The sequence below is a fragment of the Anopheles coluzzii genome, chromosome 3 (assembly GCF_943734685.1).
Source record: "Anopheles coluzzii chromosome 3, AcolN3, whole genome shotgun sequence".
Classification (NCBI taxonomy): domain Eukaryota; kingdom Metazoa; phylum Arthropoda; class Insecta; order Diptera; family Culicidae; genus Anopheles; species Anopheles coluzzii.
The window spans coordinates 80,745,373-80,767,714 of record NC_064671.1 but is presented as its reverse complement, the minus strand read 5'-3'; the positions used below and the strand labels follow the sequence as shown (position 1 = coordinate 80,767,714).

The window sequence follows — 22,342 nt, the reverse complement described above, 5'->3', positions numbered from 1 at the left end:
CAGTGGTAGGCCTAGTGCCCAAAATTTGATGACATTTTGTCTAATAAATGTGATAAAATGGAATGCTATATTGAAGAAAAGTATGTTTTCTGAGCAGGATATGCATGAGCAAGTTTGTTTCCTTTTGATAATGCAGTTTTGGCTTTTTTTGAAAATCAGTTACAAAATAAACAAACGGCTAATTGTTCAAAAATACCAATATTCTTGCAATTTACAGCAGATTATTTGTATTTGAAGTATTCTCAATTTATTTTATTAATTTACTTACGCACAAACAGTTCCTTTCAGCTTCATTTCATCCTTAAATTCAACAAAAACTTGAAACTAAATTAAAAATATAACTTTAATCCAATGATCCGGTCCCACCGTGCGATGACAGAACAGCGTTTCGGCTGTCAGCGAGAAACGCTTCAACACGGCACGAAACGCTTGGCCACGGTACGCCACTTAACGAAACGACTTTTTTGTAAACATTTCATTCAATAGAAACACAACGAAGGATGCATCTAGTTTGTTTACAAATATTGTGGAAGTTTTAGAAGAAAACAACTGTTCTTACTGCATTTCAACGATTCTGTGGTGCCTATCGATCGAATTGAAATAGTTACACAGGACAGCAACACGGTGGCAGGTAATGTATTCGCCGGTGGAAGCAGCCGTGCAGCAGAGGAAGGTGTGCGTGTGCGTGTGTTACAATGGCCATTTTTGTTTTCCTCTTTTTCAGACATGATGTGGCAAAGGTAGGGAACCTTCTGATTTGCGCAACTTGCTAGCATCAATTTTTGGGTGCAATATTTCTTCCTCCGAGATTGTGCAACCGTTTTGCGGTATAAAATTCACTTCAAACCATTCATACAAGTAGATATATGAGCAAGATTAAAGGCTGGCTGACTTAGCTTAAGTCAGTGATGAAGCGATTTGGCTTATGACAGCTAAACAACATCAAAAACTTCCGTATTCTTGCCTCAAAAACCTTTAGAGGGGTTTCATCGCACAGCATAACGTCATTTCCATGACCCGTCTACCAGATGCGGCTGGAAGCGCATCTAAAATGTTCAGCAAAAACTTCTTAAATGATTTCTCAGCAGGAGCAAGAGACAGTGTTAACAGGGGAGGAAAGAGTGGAAGCGAGGTAATGATTTCACAGTGCAAGAACTTCCGTAAGTGGCTTGGTCGGGGATCGCCCACGGATCGTTGTCGATTGATGGTCGATTTCGTTCGCGGCGGCGACTGTTGTAGTGTTCCGCGTTAGCAATCGCTAGAACATGATTTGAACGCGAGTTGTATATATACAGTGGATTTTGTTCGGTGCATCGTGTCATTTGAAAGGAGAGCAGGTTAGCACTCCCCTTGACAAGGATGGAACACATACCCTGAGATCAGTGGGCACCCAGAGAAAACCTGATCTCGGCCATTTTTTTCGATGACTTTTAGGTTTTTGCTGCTCTTATTTGCTGCTTCAGTTTTGAAAGTTTACATGTGGAAATATGTTTCACACTTATAACAAAATCTACTGCCACGACGACTTTAACCCACGTCGGACACTGACTGACGGTAAACGTTATTGCAAGTGAAACAAGCTTCTATTAAAAAAAAAAAAAAAAAAAAAAAAAAAAAAAAAAAAAAACAAAAAACGAGAATGCATTTGGCACTGAGACAGTCATTACGCCCGTCGCTTAGGTGTTGTTGCAGAGTAGACAACAAAAGGCGTTTAGATCTCTCTCCCGACACAACGGTCCTGTGGCGCAATGGATAACGCGTCTGACTACGGATCAGAAGATTCCAGGTTCGACTCCTGGCAGGATCGCGATCGATTCTTTTTGCTGAAGTTTCTTATTTCACTTTTTGAGTTTCTCATGTAGCTTTTGGCCTTAAACCGTTATGACCCAGTAACGAACGACTTTTGAATTGGTAAATCTCTACTTTATTAAATTTAGAATTAAACTAGCATACACAGCTGAATAGCTAAAACAATCACTCACTAATCCCACTGAAAGCACCCCCCCCCCCATTCCGACCACTTTCTAACCGTGCTGGGCCGCCGATTCTCGCCAGTTTCGTTTGATCATCTCCACGATCTGCGCGTATAGGGTGGACTTGGAGAAGTAGTAGCTCAGGCAGACGAGAATGAATGCCCACGCCACATACAGCCAGTAGTCCGTCCGGTGCTCCACCTTGTTCGACAGCGGGCCCTTAAAATCGTCCGATATGTAGTGCAGCACCGTCGCCGTGCCGCTCTTCTGATTCACCAGCCGCGGCTCGATGCCCGTGTGGCGCGTCACGAACTTGGCCAGCGACAGTAGCGTCATTTCCGTCCCGTTGTACCGCACCAGCGGTCGGCCCTGGTGGAACAGCATGATCGTCGGCAGCCCGACAATGCCGAACTCCGCGTTGAGAAAGTGGAAATTGTGCGCATCGATCGCGGTCACCATCAGGTCGGGAAAGTGGCGGGCGAGCGCGTTAAAATGGGGCGCCACCATCGCACTGTGGATGCAGGTTTTGGTGTAGAACAGCATCAGGAAGCAGTTGTTCACCTCGTTCCGGTTGGTCGCGTTGGTGGCGGCAGCGTGCGGTGACAACCCTTTCACTATATCCTGCAGCGAGGTGATGATGTACAGCGTTCCGTTGCCCTCCAGCGGCGTACAGTTCACGCGCAGCGGCGATTTGCGACCACCGTCCGAATCGTCCTGGTCGTTCCCTTGATCCAGCGAGCACATCCCCTTGTCCCAGTAGGTGAGGTAATCGTACAGGCCGCTTTTATAGACAAAGACCACGGGCGCTTTTTTTTCGACGACGGCCTCCGCTTTCTCGGCCACTTTCGCAACGTTGTCCCCACCGAAGGAGTTCGACTCGAGAAATTCACCGTTCCACAGCTGCATGTAAAACTCCAAGCCCTTGAAACGGAACGCTACCGCACTGTTGACGACTAGCAGGAAAGCTACAAAAATCGATCGGTTTTTATGTGTTTCCCTAGTGTTTTCACTCACTTTTCAAGAGTGGTTGCCCTAACTTACCTAAAGATAGAAGCACAGGCTTCATTTTGCAATAATTTTACGCAAAAGTGTTGATTTCTTTCCGCTCTGCGAATGCTTTGTTTACATTTGAGCTCTTGTTTTCGGACACACTTTGACAGCCACTGTCACATGCTATTATTGTTAACCCTTGAAGGCGCAACTACACTTAAAAAACAGAAATTTATGTTTTTTATTGTCTTTTTTTCGAGTCCCTTCTGTGTATTAGTCTATTATCCTCATGTGCTACATAGGCACATGATTTTTCTCATCCAGTTAATAAATTAAACGGAATTAATTACTTCACTACCAATAACTTTATTTTGTACATCTTGCAATACAGTTTTTGCGACTATTTTGAGAATGATTAGATGGTAGCAATGATCTACCTATACAGGCGGTCCCCGAGATACACGGTACCTCTTATACGCGGATTCGGAGATACGCGGTTTTCTAAATTTGACAATTCTTTGAGCAAATTGTACTGATTTGACACATCAATTTAAAATTGCTAAATAATTTCCGTTTTGATCGAATGTTAAAAACTATATCAAAAGGTTTAAAACAGTTATATTCAGTAAGAATCATATCAACTAATTCATAAAGTAACTATAACCTCCCCCTACTTGCAAAATTACACGAACATTACTAATATTTTAGCTGAAAATCGCGAGATTCGACTTACGCGGAAATTCGAGATACGCGGTATTTTGCGGCCGTTTTCGGTTCCCATTAACCGTGTATCTCGGGGACCGCCTGTATATCTATACATCCATTTATCTTTTACGTATTTTTTTAATAATCTGAAAACTCCCATTTTCGCAATCAAAACGGAGTACAGTCGGATTAAACTCATTGATTAATCTTTGATTGGTGTGCTATCTGGAGCGCAGCCGTTTATTGTTAGTTCGATACCGACTTTGCTAAAATCGGAACCACTAGTCCCGTTCGGAATCGTCCGGAGTCGTAGCCATCCGGAGTCGGAGTCAAACGAAATCGGAATAAAACTGTAGTTTCGATTTGTGCGTGCACTAGATAATCAGACGTTTGTTTCTAAGAACAGAATAGTTGACTCCAACACGTTCCAACTCCGACTCCAGACGACTTCGTCTCCAGGTAATTCCGAATGGCTCTGGACGATTCCGAACGGGTCTGAATAATGCTAGTCGAACCTACCTTCTGGAGTAGGTTCCGAAATTTTCGTAGTCGGATCGGAGTGGACGCCGGATGATTGCCAACTTTAGCCATCACAAAAATAGCGTTCAACTATTTAATCCAGTCGGAACGATTGCACGTTTTTTGGAATATGGTAACAGAAACAAAATCATGTTGTTGCCATTGAAACAATACAGCCACAGCATTTTCATTGAACCTTATTACCCCGACATAGAAGCTTATTGGTCCATGTTCCTCTAGTCTTGATTATCGCGGATAATCTTCTACAAGAATACCGAGGTCTGGCGGTAACTGAATCCAAATTAAACTTTACTGCAATCGTCAAAATTTTCATAAAAAAAAAATTTATAGAGGAAAAAAAGTTATAAATGACAGTTGATTATGTTCATTTATTTTTTCTCCATTTTTTTGTATGTTGTTCTGCTAATACAAATAACGTATGGTAGTCTAGGAACAGTATCAAATGCACCGTTCATATTCGAATTCTTTGCAACACCTATTTTTCAATTTCCACCAATAGATAGCATTCTCTCTCCGGCTTTAGCTCTAGTGAGACTTCAATGCAATCCATTCTAATACTGCAATTAATGGTCCGCACGTGTGTGTGTGTGTGAAACAACGACGGATTTTCCAGTTCTTCTTTCTCTATCTCGCACCTTCACTCCGCACGCATCCTAAACCCCCTATCTTAAAACACTGCACCAGCAATCGAAAAGTCGGTATAGGGTAGGGAGTAAAGTTGGCATTTACTACGATAAGAATATGCATCGTCAACATCATCCACACGCACACATACACACCGAAGCTATCGAAAAGTGTTGGCCGCTTTTCCCCCTTGGCGTATGGCGAACGTGGCGCTGTGCATTTGATAGGCCCGGCAAGGCTGCTTATCGCCATCCCGCGTATGTCCCGCGTTCCTCACCCTCATACACCACACACACATGCACACAAACGTACGTATAGCCCTACAATTTCGGTGATTTCATTACGCGCACGCGGTCGGTTTGCCAGGTCGTTGACGTCAGGGCGCCGTCCTCCCCCATTTGTTACAAGTGGTACGCGCGCGTGAGTGGTGTATCGGAGATGAAAAATATCTCCCGGCACCAAACACAACAACGCCCGTGGAGAGAAGAAAGCGAGCGAGGGGCAAATTTCCTAGGGAGCGACTTCTGAATGAAATTGTGATCAACGCACACACACACACAAACGCAGAGAAACACATTAATGTACGCACACCCTGGGTGTGCTCTGCTGGTGTATCGGGGTTTATTTTTGGGCACAAGGATTCGACACAATCAACAACGACGGCGACACGGAGCAAGAGCCGGGACGGGGAAAGCGGTCTGGGCGGGGTGCGCACACGCGCGGGAGATGAAAAACTCCCGTAGCAAAGCAGGCAGGCAGGCAGCAGTGTGTCGTCATCACGCGATCCTTCTTTGCGTAAAGAAGGGGTGTCTCACCCCGTAGAAGCCCTACGCGCGCGCGTGTGTGTGTGGGTGGAAAGTTATTTGTGCGTGTGCGTTAGTGTATTTACGTTTTGTTTTCCGAATCAATTTAATAAAGCACAGAAGAGAGCGAGAGTGTGAAAGAGAGTTTGAGCTTGAGGGAGATACAAACAAGCCTACTACGACCACGCGCACTAGAGGGTTTACTGCGCGCCCCGTTACACGCTCGTCCAGTTTGTGTGCCGTCGTCCTCGGGAAGCATGAAGGGGAGAGAGATAGAGAGCGAGTAAGCGAGCAGCAGCAGCAGTTAGGCTTGTGTAGGGCGGTAAGGTGACGGCAGAGTTAGCAGCAGTGTTTACAAAACATGCTGTACGCAGGATCCGCTCCAGAACGAACGGGTAGGTTTGGTGGCAGAAGCGGCCTGTGCGTGCGTGTGTGTGTGTGTATTATTTTCGGCCAGCCCGAAAGCAGCCGATCAGTGACGGCGAAAAAGCGCAGAACAGCGCGCTGGGTGCGTGTGTACACACAGCAGTAACAGCAGCAGCAGTAGTAGTAGGCCGTGTAGTAAGGTTGGTGGTGTGGTGGCGGGTTGTTGATAACAACGCAGTTCTGTTTTACAGTGCGGGCAGAGAGTGTAAACCAACCACTGCTTCCTTTTGCCAACGGATGAAGGAGTAGCTGCAACAAATTGGTGACTGCTGGCAGGATGTAAGTTTGTGCTGCCAATGTTTTGCTCTACCCTGTGTGCCAAAAGTGCATTTCGTGCTGATTCACGACGCTGCGTGACACGGCCGTCGCGTATCTCTCGGGCGCGATTGCAATCGCAACCGCCCAAGATAATACCCTCGATCCCAAGCGCAAAGTTGCAGTTTCATTGGCTCGTAAATCGATAAGAAATTGGGCTTGCACATTCGCCTTTTTCACCGGATTGGATTGGAATTACTGCTTGTGTTTGCTCCCCCCCCCCGCAAGGATGTAATAAAATCGAACACTTTGCCAAGTGACTGTGTGTGTGTGGGTGTGTGTATTAGGTGGGTGGGAAAAAAGAGGTGTCGCACGGAAAAGAAACCGAAGAAGCATCCGAAGAGGCGCAAAAAGGATACCAGTGTGTGACGCGTAGTGTGTAGTGTGCGCGCGCGGCACAGGCGCAACAGAAGCGCGAGGCGACGAGGCGCGGACGAGAGAGAGAACGCGCGTGTGTGTGTGTGTATGTCCCGGTCCCGGTCGTGCATTGGGTTCGGCCCTTCTGCTGCTCCCTGTGTGTGGTGCGCCTCTACCGTGGCGACCAGCAGAGCACCAGTGATGTCCCATACCACCAGCCAGCAAGTCCACAAACCACACCGCCGCTGCTGCCCTAGCCACTCTGTGTGACTGTGTGTGTGTGTGTGTGTGTGTGTGTGTGTGTTTAATTTTGTAGTGTTACTAGTGTGAAAATACACAGAAAAAATTAATATAATATCAGGAAGGACCGAAGAAATACAGCCAAGTGTGTTAAGCTTAACTAAGCAGTGAACTGAATTAGAAGAAACAAAACGTGAAAAGATCTTATCAAAAATCTGCCTCAGCAAAAATCAATTGTGAAAAAAAGCTCCTCCTTTTTGTCCCGTACACACCTCAAAGCTGCGTAGTAAGTGTTCTGGTGAGTCCTCACGGCCTTTGGCAAAAACAAAATACTACGTCACAGTCGACATTTAGAAAAGAAAATCCCAACAAAAAAACACAACACCCACTATAGACAGTCTACTGCGTCACAAGTGTAGGAAAATTCACCCCCCCCAAAAAAAACATTCATCTTCTCCAAAAACGATAAAAAAAGCACGCAGCACACACAACCTTCCAAGAAAGTTGCGAAGAAGAAAGCTTCTCAATGGCCACCGTGTACTACGACGCACCCGTAACGCGCGTGGCGAAGGGCCCGCAATTTCGTGGAAAGGGATTTTGTTTTGAATTTTCCTGCTTCCTTCCCAGAAAAGGCAGCCCCTCCCCCTGCCCGAAAGCAGTGGACCCTCGGTGAAGCGCCGCTCGCGGCAAAGGGTACACAAGGACGGCCTACTCTACTATAACCACCCGGGTGTGTGTGGAAAAAGTGAAAGTGAATTGATTCCACAGCCCCAAAAGCGAAGAGGGGGGGGGGGGGGGGCGCGTGTAGGCGACAGGGCGACTCCATCATCATCGTTCGTTTCCCACCACCATTTTGTGCTGTGTCGCGTGGGTCGAATTTTTCGGCAAAGCCCCACACACACGCGCGCGCACGTCCCATCTCGCTCGCACCCGCTGTTTGACCCGCTGTGTTTTTGATTGTTTTCGCCCGTTGCCAATGGTGAAAAGGGGCGAAAACCCGGGGCCGTGTGCGCCTCACCCGCAGGAGAAGCTTTTACACGTCGCGTTCGTCGTCCACCATCTTCTTCCGAGTGCGGCCCGGGGCGGGCAAGTGTGCGTGTAGGCGCCCAAACACGTCCATTTTCCCGTGCCCCGCCTGCACTTTTCCACTCGCGCTCGGAAAATGCCTTCACGCTGGCGCTGCCGTCACGCACACCACGCCACACACACCAAAAAGGCTCTTTTGGCAAAGCAAGTGCAAGAGCGAGAGGCCGAGACGGTGGTGCGCACCGTGGAGTGTCGGGTCGTAAGGGCACCACACACGCCGCGCACACCACCCATACAACCGCAGCACAACACACAGTCCTCGCCCTTTTTCCCGTAAATACGCAATAACTACTACGAGCCGGAAAAGCAGGCACGCACACGCACAACAGCCGGTGGGCAAACAGGATACACACGAACAAAATACGGCCTTTTCCATCTCGCTCTTTCTCTTTCTTGTTTTCCGTGTGCGGTACCGTTTTCCCTGAGCCTACTACGACCACCACTGCTTTGCCTTTACTTCTTCGTGCACGCACTGTGATAGAGGGCGTTTGGCCTAAATTTCCTAAATCCCCTCCACACACACACACACTTTCTCATCTACCCCATTCCCTGCTATGTCGAAGGATCCAATTGGGGCGGTAAAGGACCCATTTTCTTTCGCTCGGGACGGGAAAAGATGGATATCGCGGCACAAATCAACACACAAAACACACACTGTTGGAAATGTTTCCAACTGATAAAAGATTAATATGTAACGGAGCACAAGTTTCGCTTTCGCTAGTAATGCTAGGAAGCAATATGGGGAAAAAAAAGATTTGTAAATTTGTCCTTAAAGTTCTTATCCTTGGTTTTATTCAAACCTGTTTAATGGTTCTTTTGTTGAGTAATCATTAAAATCGCTCTTTTTGTTGAGTTCATGTGTGGGATAATATGGGAGAAAAAATGGTCATTTACAATATTTTTAAGTAATTAAACGCAATGTAATAGCATTACATGAATAATTCCGGAATTTGTCTGTCGCTGACCTTATTAGGCAGAAAAATTCGCTCTGCATGTGTAAAAATACAATCGGAATAATGGAACGGAATTTTATGTAAAACATATTTAGCGCTGTCTTTCTATTTAAAATAATTATTCTGTGTAGGAGAATAAGTTTTGCGACTACACTCTCATATCTGGTGTTTGTGTTTGTAGCTTCAGGAAACCACCGTTTTACTCTTTGACAGTGGAATTCTCCTTCCTGACAGAATGTACATTGGGCAATAACAATTCAGTTTTTGTTTGATGTAAAGCACGTACGGGTTTTACCCCTTACGGGATAGGGCCTTAATTTTCCAAAATTTGTATGATACACCACGAAAAAGACACCACAACGACATGGCATACACACGTTATCCAGCATTGTATTTAAGACATTATTAAGTCTTTATACAACTTTTATAAGTTAAAAACTAATATTTTAACCGAGTCAATCCTGGGATAAGAGTTAAGAGTAAAGTTAAGAAAATCCCGCTTCATCAAGTTCAGGAGGGAAACCCTTTTTTTCATCAGGACACTTCGTTCTGCTGTGAGTTTGGAATAAAAGTTTCTCTAAATTGTCCACCAAACACTGTCCCTGTAGTCTTAGACAGATTGACCAGTAATACAGCAAATAGTATCGATACTAATGTGATACTTTTTTTCCTCTAATAAAACACGTACGCCTGACATGGTTAATTTTTGCTTTTGAGATTGTCATTCGAATGATTAAGTCGTGATCATTTCAATTCTTTCGAAAGCTATATTATGTAACATTATATTGACTTTGTTTCTCTTGTTTTCTCTGAAAAATTCTATGTCACATTAAAATGCACCTTTAAACATTTAAAATACCTCTTATTGATCGATTTGTTTCAATTATCCTTAAAATACTTAAAAGCATTTTCTGTTTTTCAAATTAAATTTTTAGGCAATTTTCTCATCTTATTCTTATTTCCTTCCATATTGCCTTTTATATGTAAAGGCCGGGCTACATTGATCGTACTCTCTGGTGTAATTTTGATTTTCACTAGCGCATCTGGCGGCGGCTGACCGAAGCATTTTGCCAAACAATTTGGGACTGCTCCAGAAAATACGTTATTTTTCCTTGTTTTTTTCTTCAACTGGATTGAAAAAGCTTTGTAATTGATAAATAAATATGTTGTGCAAGTATTCCAGTCGTTTTCGCATCGAAAAACGGTTAAAAAACTACTTAATTTTGAGATCCGGCACGACCATTCCCTCGACGACCAAAAACAGCTTCCTCCAGCCGCCGCCAGATGCGCTAGTGAAAATCGAAATTACACCAAAGAGTACGATCAATGTAGCCCGGCCTTAATTAAAATAGTGCAGATGAACTACACCTGATTGTGTTAAAAAAATATAGCCTGCCAAGATTGACATATTAATATGACCATCACTGTACATAATTCAAATCAAAATTGTGAATGAAATGACACCCGCCCCAAACTCGCTGCCCTGTGCTGTTTCGTCGCCCCATTCTGATGGAAGCCGTTCTTCATCCGTCCCTACTCTGCCTCGTGCGTTTTTTTTTTCTTGCAATTTAGAGTAAAATAGCGTGAACGTAGAAATTAGGGCAATTTTTTGACGTCTTGACTCATTTTTTTGTGCAAATCATATTAAGGTCATTTTTATGTTGGAAAACCTAGCTAGATTTTTTTTCTAATTGTACTTTTTCCTATTTTTCTTCCCCCTAAAAATAGCTACTTTAGCTTGATGCGATGAACTTTTCACCGTTCGGGACACACTTTCCCGGTACGATACCGGGAATTCATCAGTTTGCCAGCTCGGGACTGGTCACGAGCGTACCGACGACTTCGCACGACTCCAGCAACCGCTACCATTCCATCAACTCGAACGTCAACATGGCCCACTTCAACCAGAGCCATGCCCCCATTCTGGGCAAGTTCCACCGGGACAGCCAGGAGTCGGGCGGAAACGGGGGGGCGGGCGGGGGAAGCGCCAGCTCGAACAAGTACAACGGGCACGGGGCCGGATCGGGCAACGCGTCCATCCCGACCACTACCGCGACGAGCGGCCAGTACTCGAACCCCTACAGCCAGCATGCGCACGTGCCGGAGCACAAGCAGCGCGGCAGCAACATGTACCATCAGTCGGCGGTCGGCAACAGTTCGGCCGGGGGCGGTGGCGGCAGCAGCAGCAGCAACGGTGCCGCCCAGAGCGCGCAGGAGCTGAGCCAGGACATTAGTGCGCTGCTGCAGCAGGCCGACAGCAAGCGTGTGCTGCAGAACCCGAGCTGGCAGTCGCTGACACCGGGCGCCTCCGTAGCGGACTATCTGTCCCATCTGCCCGGCAGTGCGCTGCCCCTGTCGCTGCACCACTTCCTCAAGTACTCGGCGGAGAACATCAAGAAGGAGGCCCAGAACCCACTCACCAGCCTGGACATGTCGCAGGCCCAGTCGCAGGCCCACGGAGGCGGTGGCCACGGTAGCAACAACGGTGCGGGCATGGTGCTGCCCGCCTCGCAAACCATTGCCAGCATTCTGGGCCACCCGGGGCAGCAGGGACCAGGGCAGCACGGTCAGCCGCAGCAGCAGCAGCAGGGCGCCGGGCTCGGTGGCGGTCATCCGTCCGGGGTGCAGGCGGCGGCCGCTACCTCGTCGACCGGTGCGGCAGGAGCTGCGGCCGCTGACGCGTCGGGCGACAAGAAGAAGCGCAAGAAGAAGAAGAAACCGCCGAAGGAGCGCAAACCGCGCCCGAAGCCGGGCGAAATCCAGGTGCGGACGGCGCTGGACGGCAGCTTGCTGTTTCTCTGCCCGGAGTGCCAGATGGCGTACCCGGAGCGGGAACTGCTCGAGCAGCACCTGATCGGGCACAATCTGGAGCGCCGCTTCATCTGCGACATCTGCAACGCGGCGCTGAAGCGGAAGGACCACCTGACCCGCCACAAGCAGAGCCACAACCCGGAGCGCCCGTTCGCCTGCACGATCTGCCTGAAGGCGTTCAAGCGCAAGGAGCAGCTGACGCTCCACTTTGTCATACACTCCGGCGAGAAGCGGCACGTGTGCCAGGAGTGTGGCAAGGGTAAGCGGCGAACACGTCCCCTCCTTCGAGGATGTTGCTTCTAAATTCGTATTTGATTGTTTTGTTGCAGGCTTCTACCGGAAGGATCACCTCCGAAAGCACACCCGATCGCACATTGCCCGCCGGCTGAAGGCGGAACTGAGCCAGCAGGGTGGTAACGGTACCGACGCTGGCGCCTCCCCTAGTACCTCCCGTGCTGGCCAGGCACAAATCGCGACTGCCGCCCAGCAGCAGCAGCAGCAGCAGCAGCAATCGGCACAACAGCAATCCCCCATGCAGCAGCAGCTACAACCGCCCCAGTATCACTCGCTCACCCAAGCGCCGGGCCAGTCGCAGATGATGTCGTAAGAGAGTAGGGGGAAGCAGCAGCAGCAGCAGCAGCAGCAACAACAGCCACAACAAATCGCAATTCATTGTAGACTAGGGAGAATTATTATCTAAAAAAAACACTACCACGTGCGCGGCTCTTCTGATAAAGCAACGTTGCATCAAAAAAGAGGGAACGCTCGGGGCCGGGCCACACACTACACCACGGGGGCGGGGCCGGCCCCACCACATATTAAGACTAAACAAACAAACAAAAAATCATTAAGCTAATACATACATTATCTTCCGGTAGTAGAAGAAGGCACATTTGTCTTTTTTTTTGTTTGTCGTCACAAAAAGGGAAAACAATTTAGGAGCGACACGCAGGATAGCAGAGGGATGGTTTTGTGCAATCGCGTGAATGGTGAAATGAACTTTGTTTGTTTGAAATGAATTAGGCTTTAGGCGGTCCAGGCAGGTCCAGTGGTAGGACCGGAAAAGGCCGTTCGTGAGATTCGTTCCCGCGGACTTTGAGTGTCACCCTGTCGTGCGGGTACTAGTTGACGAATTTCACTATTACGCGCAAGGGGAGGGCCCATCATAACGCATGTCTAAGAAAGCCTGTAAAAGGCTGGCATTATTTAGGTCGGTTTATTCTACGCCAAGAACAAGAAGAACAAGCAACTGTTTAGCAATAAGAGAGTGAAAAAAATATAAAAAACGCGATACAAAAAAAAATAACGAAATTCCAGCCCATTCAACCATTTCATCCACACAACATGTCCCAGACTGTCGACTGTAATCGCGGTGTAAAATAAGTCTCTGAACAGTTCTACACCGCACCCCACCCGTGTAAAAAGCCTTAGCTGTTAACAGGAAAAAAAGGGATTTTCTCCATTTTCTCAAACACTCAATCACAAACACACAGCACATACTAATGGGGAAACAAACCCTCGCTCAGGTTGAACGCAGATATGAGGCGGTAGTAGGGAAACTATTTTAAACGGGAAAGAAAAGAATCATAAATAGACAATTGACTGCAAATACGCGCGCACTTTCAGGCTGATAATGATCCTTTTTTCAGTACGGCTGCGGTGAGTGTGTAACAATGGTAGTGAAATAGTGAATTAACAACACCCTTAAGGTCTGAGGGAATAACACACAACCGCGAGATCGTTTAGCGATACGCACTGCCGCCCATGCAGCTACAGCTAGTCGGTTTTACTCTCTTCTAGTCCCAATTTTGTTTGGTGTTTTTTTTGGCGGGCAAAAAACTAACTTAAATTTCGTAACTAATCCCGGAGCGGAAACGGAAAATCGAACAATTCTTCTAGACTTAACACGTGTGCGCGTGGGAGAGAGCACGTGCGCGCGCACGCACGCACGCCAACAGCAGCCATGCAACGAAGAGGCCTTTCGCGGTGGTAGGAGGGCGAAGAAGGGGAAAGGCCTGTGTCTAGCTGGTAAGGATTGAAGTGGAAAGTTGCAGTTGAGGCAGTAGCAATGTGTGCGGGGAAAGACGAATCTAGTTGTGACACATCGTCGATCCCGCGCGGTCCTATAGATTTAACTAAATCAATACACTATTTAACGCGTAAATGAGAATAATAATAATAAAACACAGTACTAACACGAAACAAATCGAACGGTGGTAATTGGCACTTGTTAAGCTTTTGTTCATTAATTTATCCCATTTAACACATTTCGAAATTAAATTGTTAATATGGTCAAGTTACAGGGCTACGCAACTAATTTTCATAGATACACTTGTACTGTAAAGAGTATGCCGAAAATAATAGACTCGAAACCCAATTCGAATTACGTACTTATGGCTGCTCCTTAAGAGACCTAAAACCAAAACCAAACCCGAACTGGCCTTGGCACCAATACCTCACATTTTCTGATTCAAGAACTGGACATGACCTAATGCCCAGAAATCGATCATAAACTCTTATCTGTTCCGGGATCGATCATGAACCCATACCGGTATTGGATCGGATACTGAACCCATACCGATCCTGGAACCTCTCGTGTACCCATACCGGTACTGGAACTGATACTGAAACCATACTGGTTCTGGAACCTATCATGACCCCATACCGGTTCAGGAAATGATACTGAACCCATACTGGTCCTGGAACTGAACCTGAACCCATACCGGTCCTGGAACCTATCATGAATCCATACCAATCCTGGAACCTATCATGAACCCATACCGAAATTGGAACTAATACTGAACCCATACCGGTCCTGGGACCTATCATGAACCCATACCGGTATTGGAACTGATACTGAACCCATACCGGTACTGGAACTGATACTGAACCCATATCGGTCCTGGAACTGATAATGAATCCATACCGGTCCTGGAACCTAACATGAACGCATACCGGTACTGGAACTGATATTGAACCCATACCGGTCCTGGAACTAATACTGAACCCCTACCGGTCATGGAACCTATCATGAACCCGTATCGATCGTGGAACTGATACTGAACCAATTCCGGTCATGGAACTGATACTGAACCCATACCGGTACTGGAACTGATACTGAACCCATATCGGTCCTGGAACTGATAATGAATCCATACCGGTCCTGGAACCTAACATGAACGCATACCGGTCCTGGAACTAATACTGAACCCATACCGGTCCTGGAACTGATAATGAATCCATACCGGTCCTGGAACCTAACATGAACGCATACCGGTACTGGAACTGATATTGAACCCATACCGGTCCTGGAACTAATACTGAACCCCTACCGGTCATGGAACCTATCATGAACCCGTATCGATCGTGGAACTGATACTGAACCAATTCCGGTCATGGAACTGATACTGAACCCATACCGGTACTGGAACTGATACTGAACCCATATCGGTCCTGGAACTGATAATGAATCCATACCGGTCCTGGAACCTAACATGAACGCATACCGGTCCTGGAACTAATACTGAACCCATACCGGTCCTGGAACTGATACTGAACCCCTTCCGGTCCTGGAACCTATCATGAACCCGTATCGGTCATGGAACTGATACTGAACCAATACCGGTCCTGGAACTGATACTGAACCCATACCGGTCCTGGAACCTATCATGAACCCGTATCGGTCATGGAACTGATACTGAACCCATACCGGTACTGGTACTGATACTGAACCCATACCGGTACTGGAACTGATACTGAACCCATACCTGTCCTGGTACCTATTATGAACCATTACTGGTACAGGAACTGATACTGAACCTATATCGGTCCTGAAACCTATCATGAACCTATGCCGGTACTGAAACTGATACTGATCCTATACCTGTACTGGAACCTTTCATGAACCCATACCGATCCAGAAATAGCTTGTGATTCAATTTATTTCCTAGAATAGTACCTGGAACTTTTCCGGATTCGGATTCGGAACGATATTTTAATACATGGTCGGAACAGTTCCAGTCCCAGTCGACAAACCATACCCGGTATTACATGTGGATTAGTGTAGGATTAGTATAGGAATAAGCGTAAGAAATAGCGTAGGAATTTAGCATAGAAAATGGTAGAATTTGTATTGTGATAGTATTTTCTCAAAAAAAAAAATCAAACAATACTTCCACTTTCTTTTCACTATCCATAACCAGGAAAGGGATAGGAAACATTTTTCTTTTTCTATTAACATTACTACTTACATTGCTAAACATAAATGCTTACGGCTGCGCTTCCTTTGCTTCAATGCGACTTACCTCTCACCTTGTGGCTGTTGAAGCGCTCGGTGCGCCGTTCGTACCGCTTCGTAATGTCGGTAAACAGCAGGCGGCTGCTTTCGTCCAGCGTGCGCAACAGGTAGGACGGTGCGTGCGAATCGTAGATCGCGATCAGGCTGAAGCACACGCTGTGCACGTTGCTGGCGATCCGGTTGTGCTCGGTGGTGGCCCGCTTGCACTGCACGATCGTGTGCAGTATCTGGCCGAGCACGTACGGCGCCAGTAGGTACAGCTGCTTCTGGAGCTTCTTGCACGCAATGTTAACGATCCTGTTACGCGACGAGAGAGACATTCATTTACATTAGGCAACGTATAAAGGAAAACAAAATTAGTTAAGGGCAGTACCTCTGCAACGGTAAGAGTAGATCCGATATGGTCAGTATCTCGAAGCTGGTCAAGCTCTTGCCGAGCGCCGCGTCCCCTTTGTAGCAGATCAGCGCACCGAGCAGCGCTTCGTACACGTGCATGTAGCTGGGCAGCCGGCTCGCCACGTACATGGACCGGGCCTGCAGCAGCCCGTACATCACCTGGCCCATCGCACGGTGCAGCTTGAAGAAGGCGGCTTGCTCGTCGTCCGTCTGTATCGACGTCCGCTTGCGAATGCTGATCGCACTCAGAAACTGCAGCACATAGTCTAGCAGGGCGGGAAAGAGGGCCAGCTTCCTGTTGCCGATGATCGTCCCGAAGCACTCCAGCACCGTGTCCAGCAGCTCGGCATCACGCAGATGGTGGCTCGGCACGCACACCCCCATCAGGTCGCGCGCGACGACCGCCGCGAACGAGCGCACGAACACTTTGCACGTTTCCTTCGATACCGTGCTCGGCAGCCCCTTCTTCGAGAGGATGCTAAACACGGCCAGGGTGGTTTTTAGTGGTTGGGCCGTCGAGCCCGGCTGCTCGTGGCTGGCGGTGAACTCGATCCGGTTCAGCAGGTTCAGCTTCTCCGCGTACTGCTCCTCCGTAAAGTGAGCGACCAGGGCGGTAATGATCGTTTCGATGCGCTTCAGCTGTTCGTCCGATTTGCTGACGGAAGGGTTTTCCTCGTTCCTCGCCGTATCTAGAGGCTGCTCCTTCGCTGCCGTCCTTTCCTGCATCAGCGTGAGAAACGTTTGCCAGCACTTTTCCTCGATGGCGCTGACCGTCGCGGGTTCGAGCTGCAGGTAGTCCTTGTGGATGAGGGCACGCGTCAGCAGCATGTCGGCGTTGTGCGTAAACACTTTCATCTGGAAGAGTTGATTTGTTTTGTCAGCATTAAACGTGAACGATGGATTTTGTAGCCTTTCCCAAGGAAGTATTCTTACCGACTGTTTGATGTAACCGAGCACGTGGTCACGCAGCGCATCGTCCATCTCAACCTGACGCTCCGCTTTGTGGCGAATGGTCGTAAGGCAGGCCTTAACGGCGAGATTGAACCCTTCCGCATCTTTTTTGCGCTGCTTGCGCCCATCCTGCTGCAGCAAATACTTGTCAATCGCGCGTACCATATCGTCCAGGAACGCGATACGCTCCTCTACTGCCACTGGGGATTTGCGGCTGCGGGGTAAATTCTACCAAAAAAAAAGGAACAGTGCTGCAATATACTTTTAAAACTTTGTTTGCTTTTTAAAATACATACCCTTTGCTCGAAATTGTGGATCAACAGCAGCAGCTCAAAGTGTTTGTTGCTAGCGGGCGAAAAGTTGGCCAAAATCGATTTCAGCTCCCCGAACGTTTGCTCCGTCAGATGTTCGACCAGCTGTTGCAGCAGAATGATCACAACGGGCGACACTCCGAACAGCTGGAACAGCGTTTCTACTGACACCAACGCTGACATGCTTGTCGCCGTTCCGAGCAGCATAAATCCTGTAATTATTTACCAATTATTAATCTCATTAATTGAACAAATGGCTTCACAACTCACTTATAAGCTGGCCTTTAAACCGTTCCGCCATCTGCTGCGCGTTGGAAGCATTCATCAAATGGGCCAGCAGCAGCAGATGAGCAGCAACGAGCAACGATTTCTTGCCCTGCTCGTACGAATCGATGCGTATCTCGTCCAACACGTCCAGCAGATGCCCCAAACCGTCCACGATCGGTTCGGGCAAGGTGATTGTTTCGACGTTGCGTTTACTTGCGCACCGTTCCAGTCGCTTCCTCAGCTGCGGTACAATAGCTCCTTCCTCCTGTTCGAGCAGCGTTTCAAACGAAAGTTCATTCAACGTCGCCGCACTACCCCCAACGGTCGCGAGCAAATCGGCCATCTTTCCATAAGCTCCCAGCAGGAACACCTCGAGCAGATCGTGATCGGACGCAACCTCCGCCAGGATGTGGTGAACGTCCTCCAGCGGACAGTAGGAGCGATCGAGCAGCAGGGAAGCGACGTGCCGTCGCTGCTCCCTATCCATCAGCCCCAGAAACCAAACGTTCGTCGAACGATCGAGTAAAAGCGGGCGAAAACGTTCGCCTGTCTTATCGTTTAAAATTCGTCCAACCATACGATGCCTTTCCACGTGGCTCTCCTGCTCACGCTCCTCTTGTTCCTGCTTGAAGTACGGCAATCTCAGCTTCTGCAGCAACACTCGATTGAGCAAGGGAATGTCTTTCGCCGGGACGTGCTGCTCGATCATGCGCCACTCCGGCTCGCCCAAATACCCATACAGCTGCTCGTAGTTGCTTTCCTCGATCGAGTCGGGCCGATAGTAAAACACCATCATCCGGTAGTTGCCGTAGTAGTACACCACGTTCAAAAACGCACCGTACAGCTGTTTGTCGAGCTTTTTCCCTTCCGGCAGCAGTTTGCGCCCGATTGTGCCCAGCAGCTGGTCGAACTCCTGCATGCTGCTGACGAGCCGCGGCCAGAACAGGTTCGAATGTTCGATCAGCGTGTTGCCGGAGAAGAAGTAGCACATCCAGCACAGCGCTAGCTCGATCTGGAACAGCGTACCCTCCGACGGCTCCTCCGCCAGCTCGAGCAATTCGGTCAGCAGGATCATAAACTTTTTCCAGTACGAAAGGCTGCGCTTCGTTAGCAGCTGCTTGGTGTACTCCTTCATCGTTTCCCCTAGCCGGCCGTCAGCGTCGGGCCAAGCGAAGGTAAGCTCGGGCCAACAGTTATGCTGCACCTGAGCACGCTGCTGTACCGCGCGACGCTTGGCTTCGGTGCTGTTTCCCTGTTCGGAGAACAATACCTGCCAGTACACGGTATCGCTTGGGTCCGACACTACCCCATTGGGCTGGACAGCAGATCCATTCGATAGTTTCACCTTCTTCGCAGGCGTTTTAGGTGAAACGTGTTCATTTTTCCGCTTTCCCGTACCGCTTCCCTTGCGCAGTTCGCGCAACACTTCCTCCAGCTCGTTCTCCTCCAGATAGTCGCTCAGCTTCATGAACAGCTCGTCGCACAGGTTTTCGCTTTTGTTCAGCTTCATAAACATCCTCACGGTCGACATCAGCATCGTCTGGTACGAACGCAGCGTTTCCGGCCCTTTGCGCATAAACATTACCCGCAGTATAATGTCCACGATGCTGTGCTCCAGCACGAGCGGATTGTACTCGTTGATCGTGCAGATCAGCTCGAAAAAGTCCCGCATTGCCGTCTCGGAGGTGGCACACAGCAGCTCCAGCTGGCGCTTCAGCTGCTCCGTCAGTATGTCGGTAAAGTTAAAGTCCACCATCAGCTGCTGGTCGACCATGATGAAGTACTTGCGCAGCAGCCGAAATACGCACTTGGTCAGCGCGTACACCTGCCGGCTGTCGGCCAGTATCGAGCGCTTCGACTCTACGAACACATTCTGCAGGAAGTACTTCAAAAACAGCAGCACCTCCAGCTTCAGGTCCCGGTACGCACGGATAAAGCCCTCCATCAGCAGCGCAATTACGTGCAGCGGGATTTTCTGCACATCGAAGCTGCCCATAAACAGGCTCGACTGCTGCTGCGCCGAGCCCGGCTCGATGCGGTTGTACTTGCTGACGCTGTCGTGCGTAAAGTAGTGCTGCTCAAACAGGGCCAGCAACTCCTCGCGCCGCATAACACCACGCTCTTCCAGCAGCAGCACCACCTCGGCCAGCGGCGTCAGAAACGTATCGAATGCGCTGTTCCAGCTGCTGCTGCCGGCGGCCGATTTGGCGTAGATTTTAATGTCGGCAAAGATGCGATCCACTATTTTCTCCTCCACCTCCTTGCCGATCGATCCCGCCCGCATCAGGCAGGTTTTGTAGTACTCGAAGGCAAGGCACAGCACCGAACCGTACGCTTGGTAGTCGAACTTGTAGAAGTTTTTGTACTTCGCATCGAACGCTACGATGAGGAAGGTTTCGAGCAGCTGCTCCCTTCGCTCGGTTGCCTGCTCGTGCAGGGATTTTAGGCACTGCTTCAGGCGTCTCGCGATCGTCGCGGGAAGTGCATTGGCCGGGCACGGGAGCAACAGGAAGCTGTTGACGGTTTGCCAGCACGCGTCAAACTCGGCCCGATCCAGCCGTTTGATCGTGCTGAAGTAGCTGACCACATTGTCCAGGAAGAAGTTAAACACAATGTCGTACTTGGACATGTAGTAGAAGCTGGGCGATTTCCATAGCTTCATGCCGTACGTGAGGTTGCCGAGGAAGTCCCGCTTGGGGTCGGCCAAGTGTTCGAGTATTTCTGTAAGCGAGCGATACGTGATGAGTCGAATATGAGGGAAGAAATACTAACCGAGCACAACTTACTTGCTTTTAAATCCATTGCAATAAGTTTTATTAACTAAATTTAAACAAAAATAGGGAAATTGCAGCTCGCGGCCCGATTACCACGTGCGAGCAGAATGTTGTTTGGAGCGGCGAGCGGGTTTGTTTTGCTGTCAAACGGCACGGCATGCGCGTTTGACAGCTGCTTCGTTAAAAGTAGGGGCGGTTTGAACGAAGCGTTCAAAAACGTGTTGAATACAGTGCCGAACACACAAAAGGTGGTTTGTTGATATTTGTGATTTTTTTTGTTGTAATTTTTTTTTTAAGTGGAAAATAATTTTAACTTAAAATTTTAATGCTTGTACTGAAACCATCACAAAAAATTAATGGTAAAATATAATATTCAAAATTCAAAACAAATTGCCTACATTCAGGCGTTAAGCAGAATCAAGACCGGAGTCTATTGATGTATGGGGCTTAGTCTTTGTCTGAGAGCTTCTACACACACCGGCGTGAGAAACCGATTGTCAATTCTCTCACAGCCATCTCTCACCTGCTTTCTCGGTGTATGTAGAAACGCTCTGAGATTTATTATGTGAAATTGCTAGAAGTATGTTGTGCATTGGGTGTTTTAGGTACATTTATTCAACACTATACTAAATAGAGCACAAAAAATATGAACAAGCACAGATACACTAAAACAACGTAGTCGTGCGGCCAGCCGTAGCGTGGGAGTCCTGCTCGATAGGTTGCTGGTTACACACTCTCGTACGCCCCGGGCACGACAAACGCTAAGCGGCCCACGTTAGCCATCCGATCCTGATGCCTAAGCTTCTGTTGAACTAAGCTGTATTTTAGCTGTATTATTCCCAAGATAAGCATAATGTTAAGTCATACAGCACTCTTTCGGATTGTACGATTACCAAATAATATGTATAGTACTTCTACATAATGCCCTGAAACTGGGTTCAACTAGTCCAATGAAGAAACGTTCAAGTAAGAAATAACGATTTAAGTCTACTGTATGTCTTATTCTTCTATTTGACGTAACGTCCTAGGCGGACATGTCCGGTTTACAAAGGCTTTCGAGACTCAAATCATTAATAACGCAGCCGGATAGTGAAACCTTGCTACGGAAGGACGGTCCATTCTAGGCTTGAGCCCATGACGGGCATGTTATTAAGTCGTTCGACTTGACGACTGTGCCACGAGTCCGGTGAAGGCCATTTAAGTAATTAACGGTTGAACTCTGAACTCCAATTTGAGCAATAAGTGAGAATAGCTTTAAAAATGATCAAATGTCGGGGAGATCGTCTTCTATGCATGGAGCAAACGAATTCTATCTGTCATTATTAAATGCAATAACATTTGTTTTAATGAAAAGTACTTAGCTTTCAAAAATTATACTCCCAAATTTCGAAAGGTACCAAGATACTTTCTACAGTCCAAATGCTATCTCCCTTTGAAAGCACAAAATTAAACCATTGTCATCAACTGCTCAAAGTCCTCCAAACAGTAGCACATGTGCTTATCAGCGCCTTGGATACGGCACC

At 48.0% G+C, this 22,342-nt stretch overlaps 3 protein-coding genes and 2 non-coding genes across 8 annotated transcripts; 3 read left to right on the top strand and 2 right to left on the bottom strand.

Annotated features, from left to right (window-relative positions):
- The first annotated feature begins 451 nt into the window (after nt 1–451).
- LOC120956386 (zinc finger protein Gfi-1) lies at nt 452–14,029 on the top strand. Of its 4 annotated transcripts, XM_040377805.2 has the most exons (4): nt 452–631; nt 725–740; nt 10,741–12,082; nt 12,153–14,029. In XM_040377805.2, the coding sequence occupies exons 3-4, from the start codon at nt 10,759–10,761 to the stop codon at nt 12,428–12,430; spliced, it is 1,602 nt and encodes a 533-aa protein (XP_040233739.2). In that variant the 5' UTR covers nt 452–631; nt 725–740; nt 10,741–10,758; the 3' UTR covers nt 12,431–14,029. The 4 variants fall into 4 exon arrangements, with proteins under 4 accessions (XP_040233739.2, XP_040233743.2, XP_040233741.2 ...); XM_040377809.2 differs by lacking the exons at nt 452–631; nt 725–740 and adding an exon at nt 5,032–6,030; XM_040377807.2 differs by lacking the exons at nt 452–631; nt 725–740 and adding an exon at nt 6,052–6,340.
- LOC120960263 (U6atac minor spliceosomal RNA) lies at nt 1,316–1,442 on the top strand. Its single transcript, XR_005752318.1, has one exon. It is a non-coding gene; the product is annotated as a U6atac minor spliceosomal RNA (small nuclear RNA).
- On the bottom strand, nt 1,589–3,150 carry LOC120956387 (thioredoxin domain-containing protein 15). Its single transcript, XM_040377810.2, has 2 exons — nt 3,015–3,150; nt 1,589–2,938 (listed from the first exon to the last, which is right to left on the bottom strand). Exons 1-2 carry the CDS (start codon nt 3,037–3,039, stop codon nt 2,025–2,027), a joined length of 939 nt encoding a protein of 312 aa, XP_040233744.2. The 5' UTR covers nt 3,040–3,150; the 3' UTR covers nt 1,589–2,024.
- Nucleotides 1,735–1,807, top strand: Trnar-acg (transfer RNA arginine (anticodon ACG)). The gene has a single exon. It is a non-coding gene; the product is annotated as a tRNA-Arg (tRNA).
- A 1,972-nt stretch (nt 14,030–16,001) lies between the features above and the next one.
- Nucleotides 16,002–20,948, bottom strand: LOC120957389 (uncharacterized). Its single transcript, XM_040379580.2, has 6 exons — nt 20,832–20,948; nt 18,049–20,766; nt 17,764–17,990; nt 17,450–17,695; nt 16,494–17,371; nt 16,002–16,417 (listed from the first exon to the last, which is right to left on the bottom strand). Exons 1-6 carry the CDS (start codon nt 20,845–20,847, stop codon nt 16,114–16,116), a joined length of 4,389 nt encoding a protein of 1,462 aa, XP_040235514.2. The 5' UTR covers nt 20,848–20,948; the 3' UTR covers nt 16,002–16,113.
- Between the last annotated feature and the right edge of the window lie 1,394 nt (nt 20,949–22,342).

Coding starts and splice junctions, on each gene's coding strand:
- LOC120957389 (XM_040379580.2), bottom strand. Junction 17,991..18,048: donor GTTTAAAGGCCAGCTTATAA/GTGAGTTGTGAA, acceptor AAATAATTACAG/GATTTATGCTGCTCGGAACG. Junction 17,696..17,763: donor TCCACAATTTCGAGCAAAGG/GTATGTATTTTA, acceptor TTTTTTTGGTAG/AATTTACCCCGCAGCCGCAA.
- LOC120956386 (XM_040377805.2), top strand. CDS start 10,759: ATGAACTTTTCACCGTTCGGGACACACTTTCCCGGTACGATACCGGGA. Junction 12,083..12,152: donor GTGCCAGGAGTGTGGCAAGG/GTAAGCGGCGAA, acceptor GTTTTGTTGCAG/GCTTCTACCGGAAGGATCAC.
- LOC120956387 (XM_040377810.2), bottom strand. CDS start 3,039: ATGAAGCCTGTGCTTCTATCTTTAG. Junction 2,939..3,014: donor GCCTGTGCTTCTATCTTTAG/GTAAGTTAGGGC, acceptor CGATTTTTGTAG/CTTTCCTGCTAGTCGTCAAC.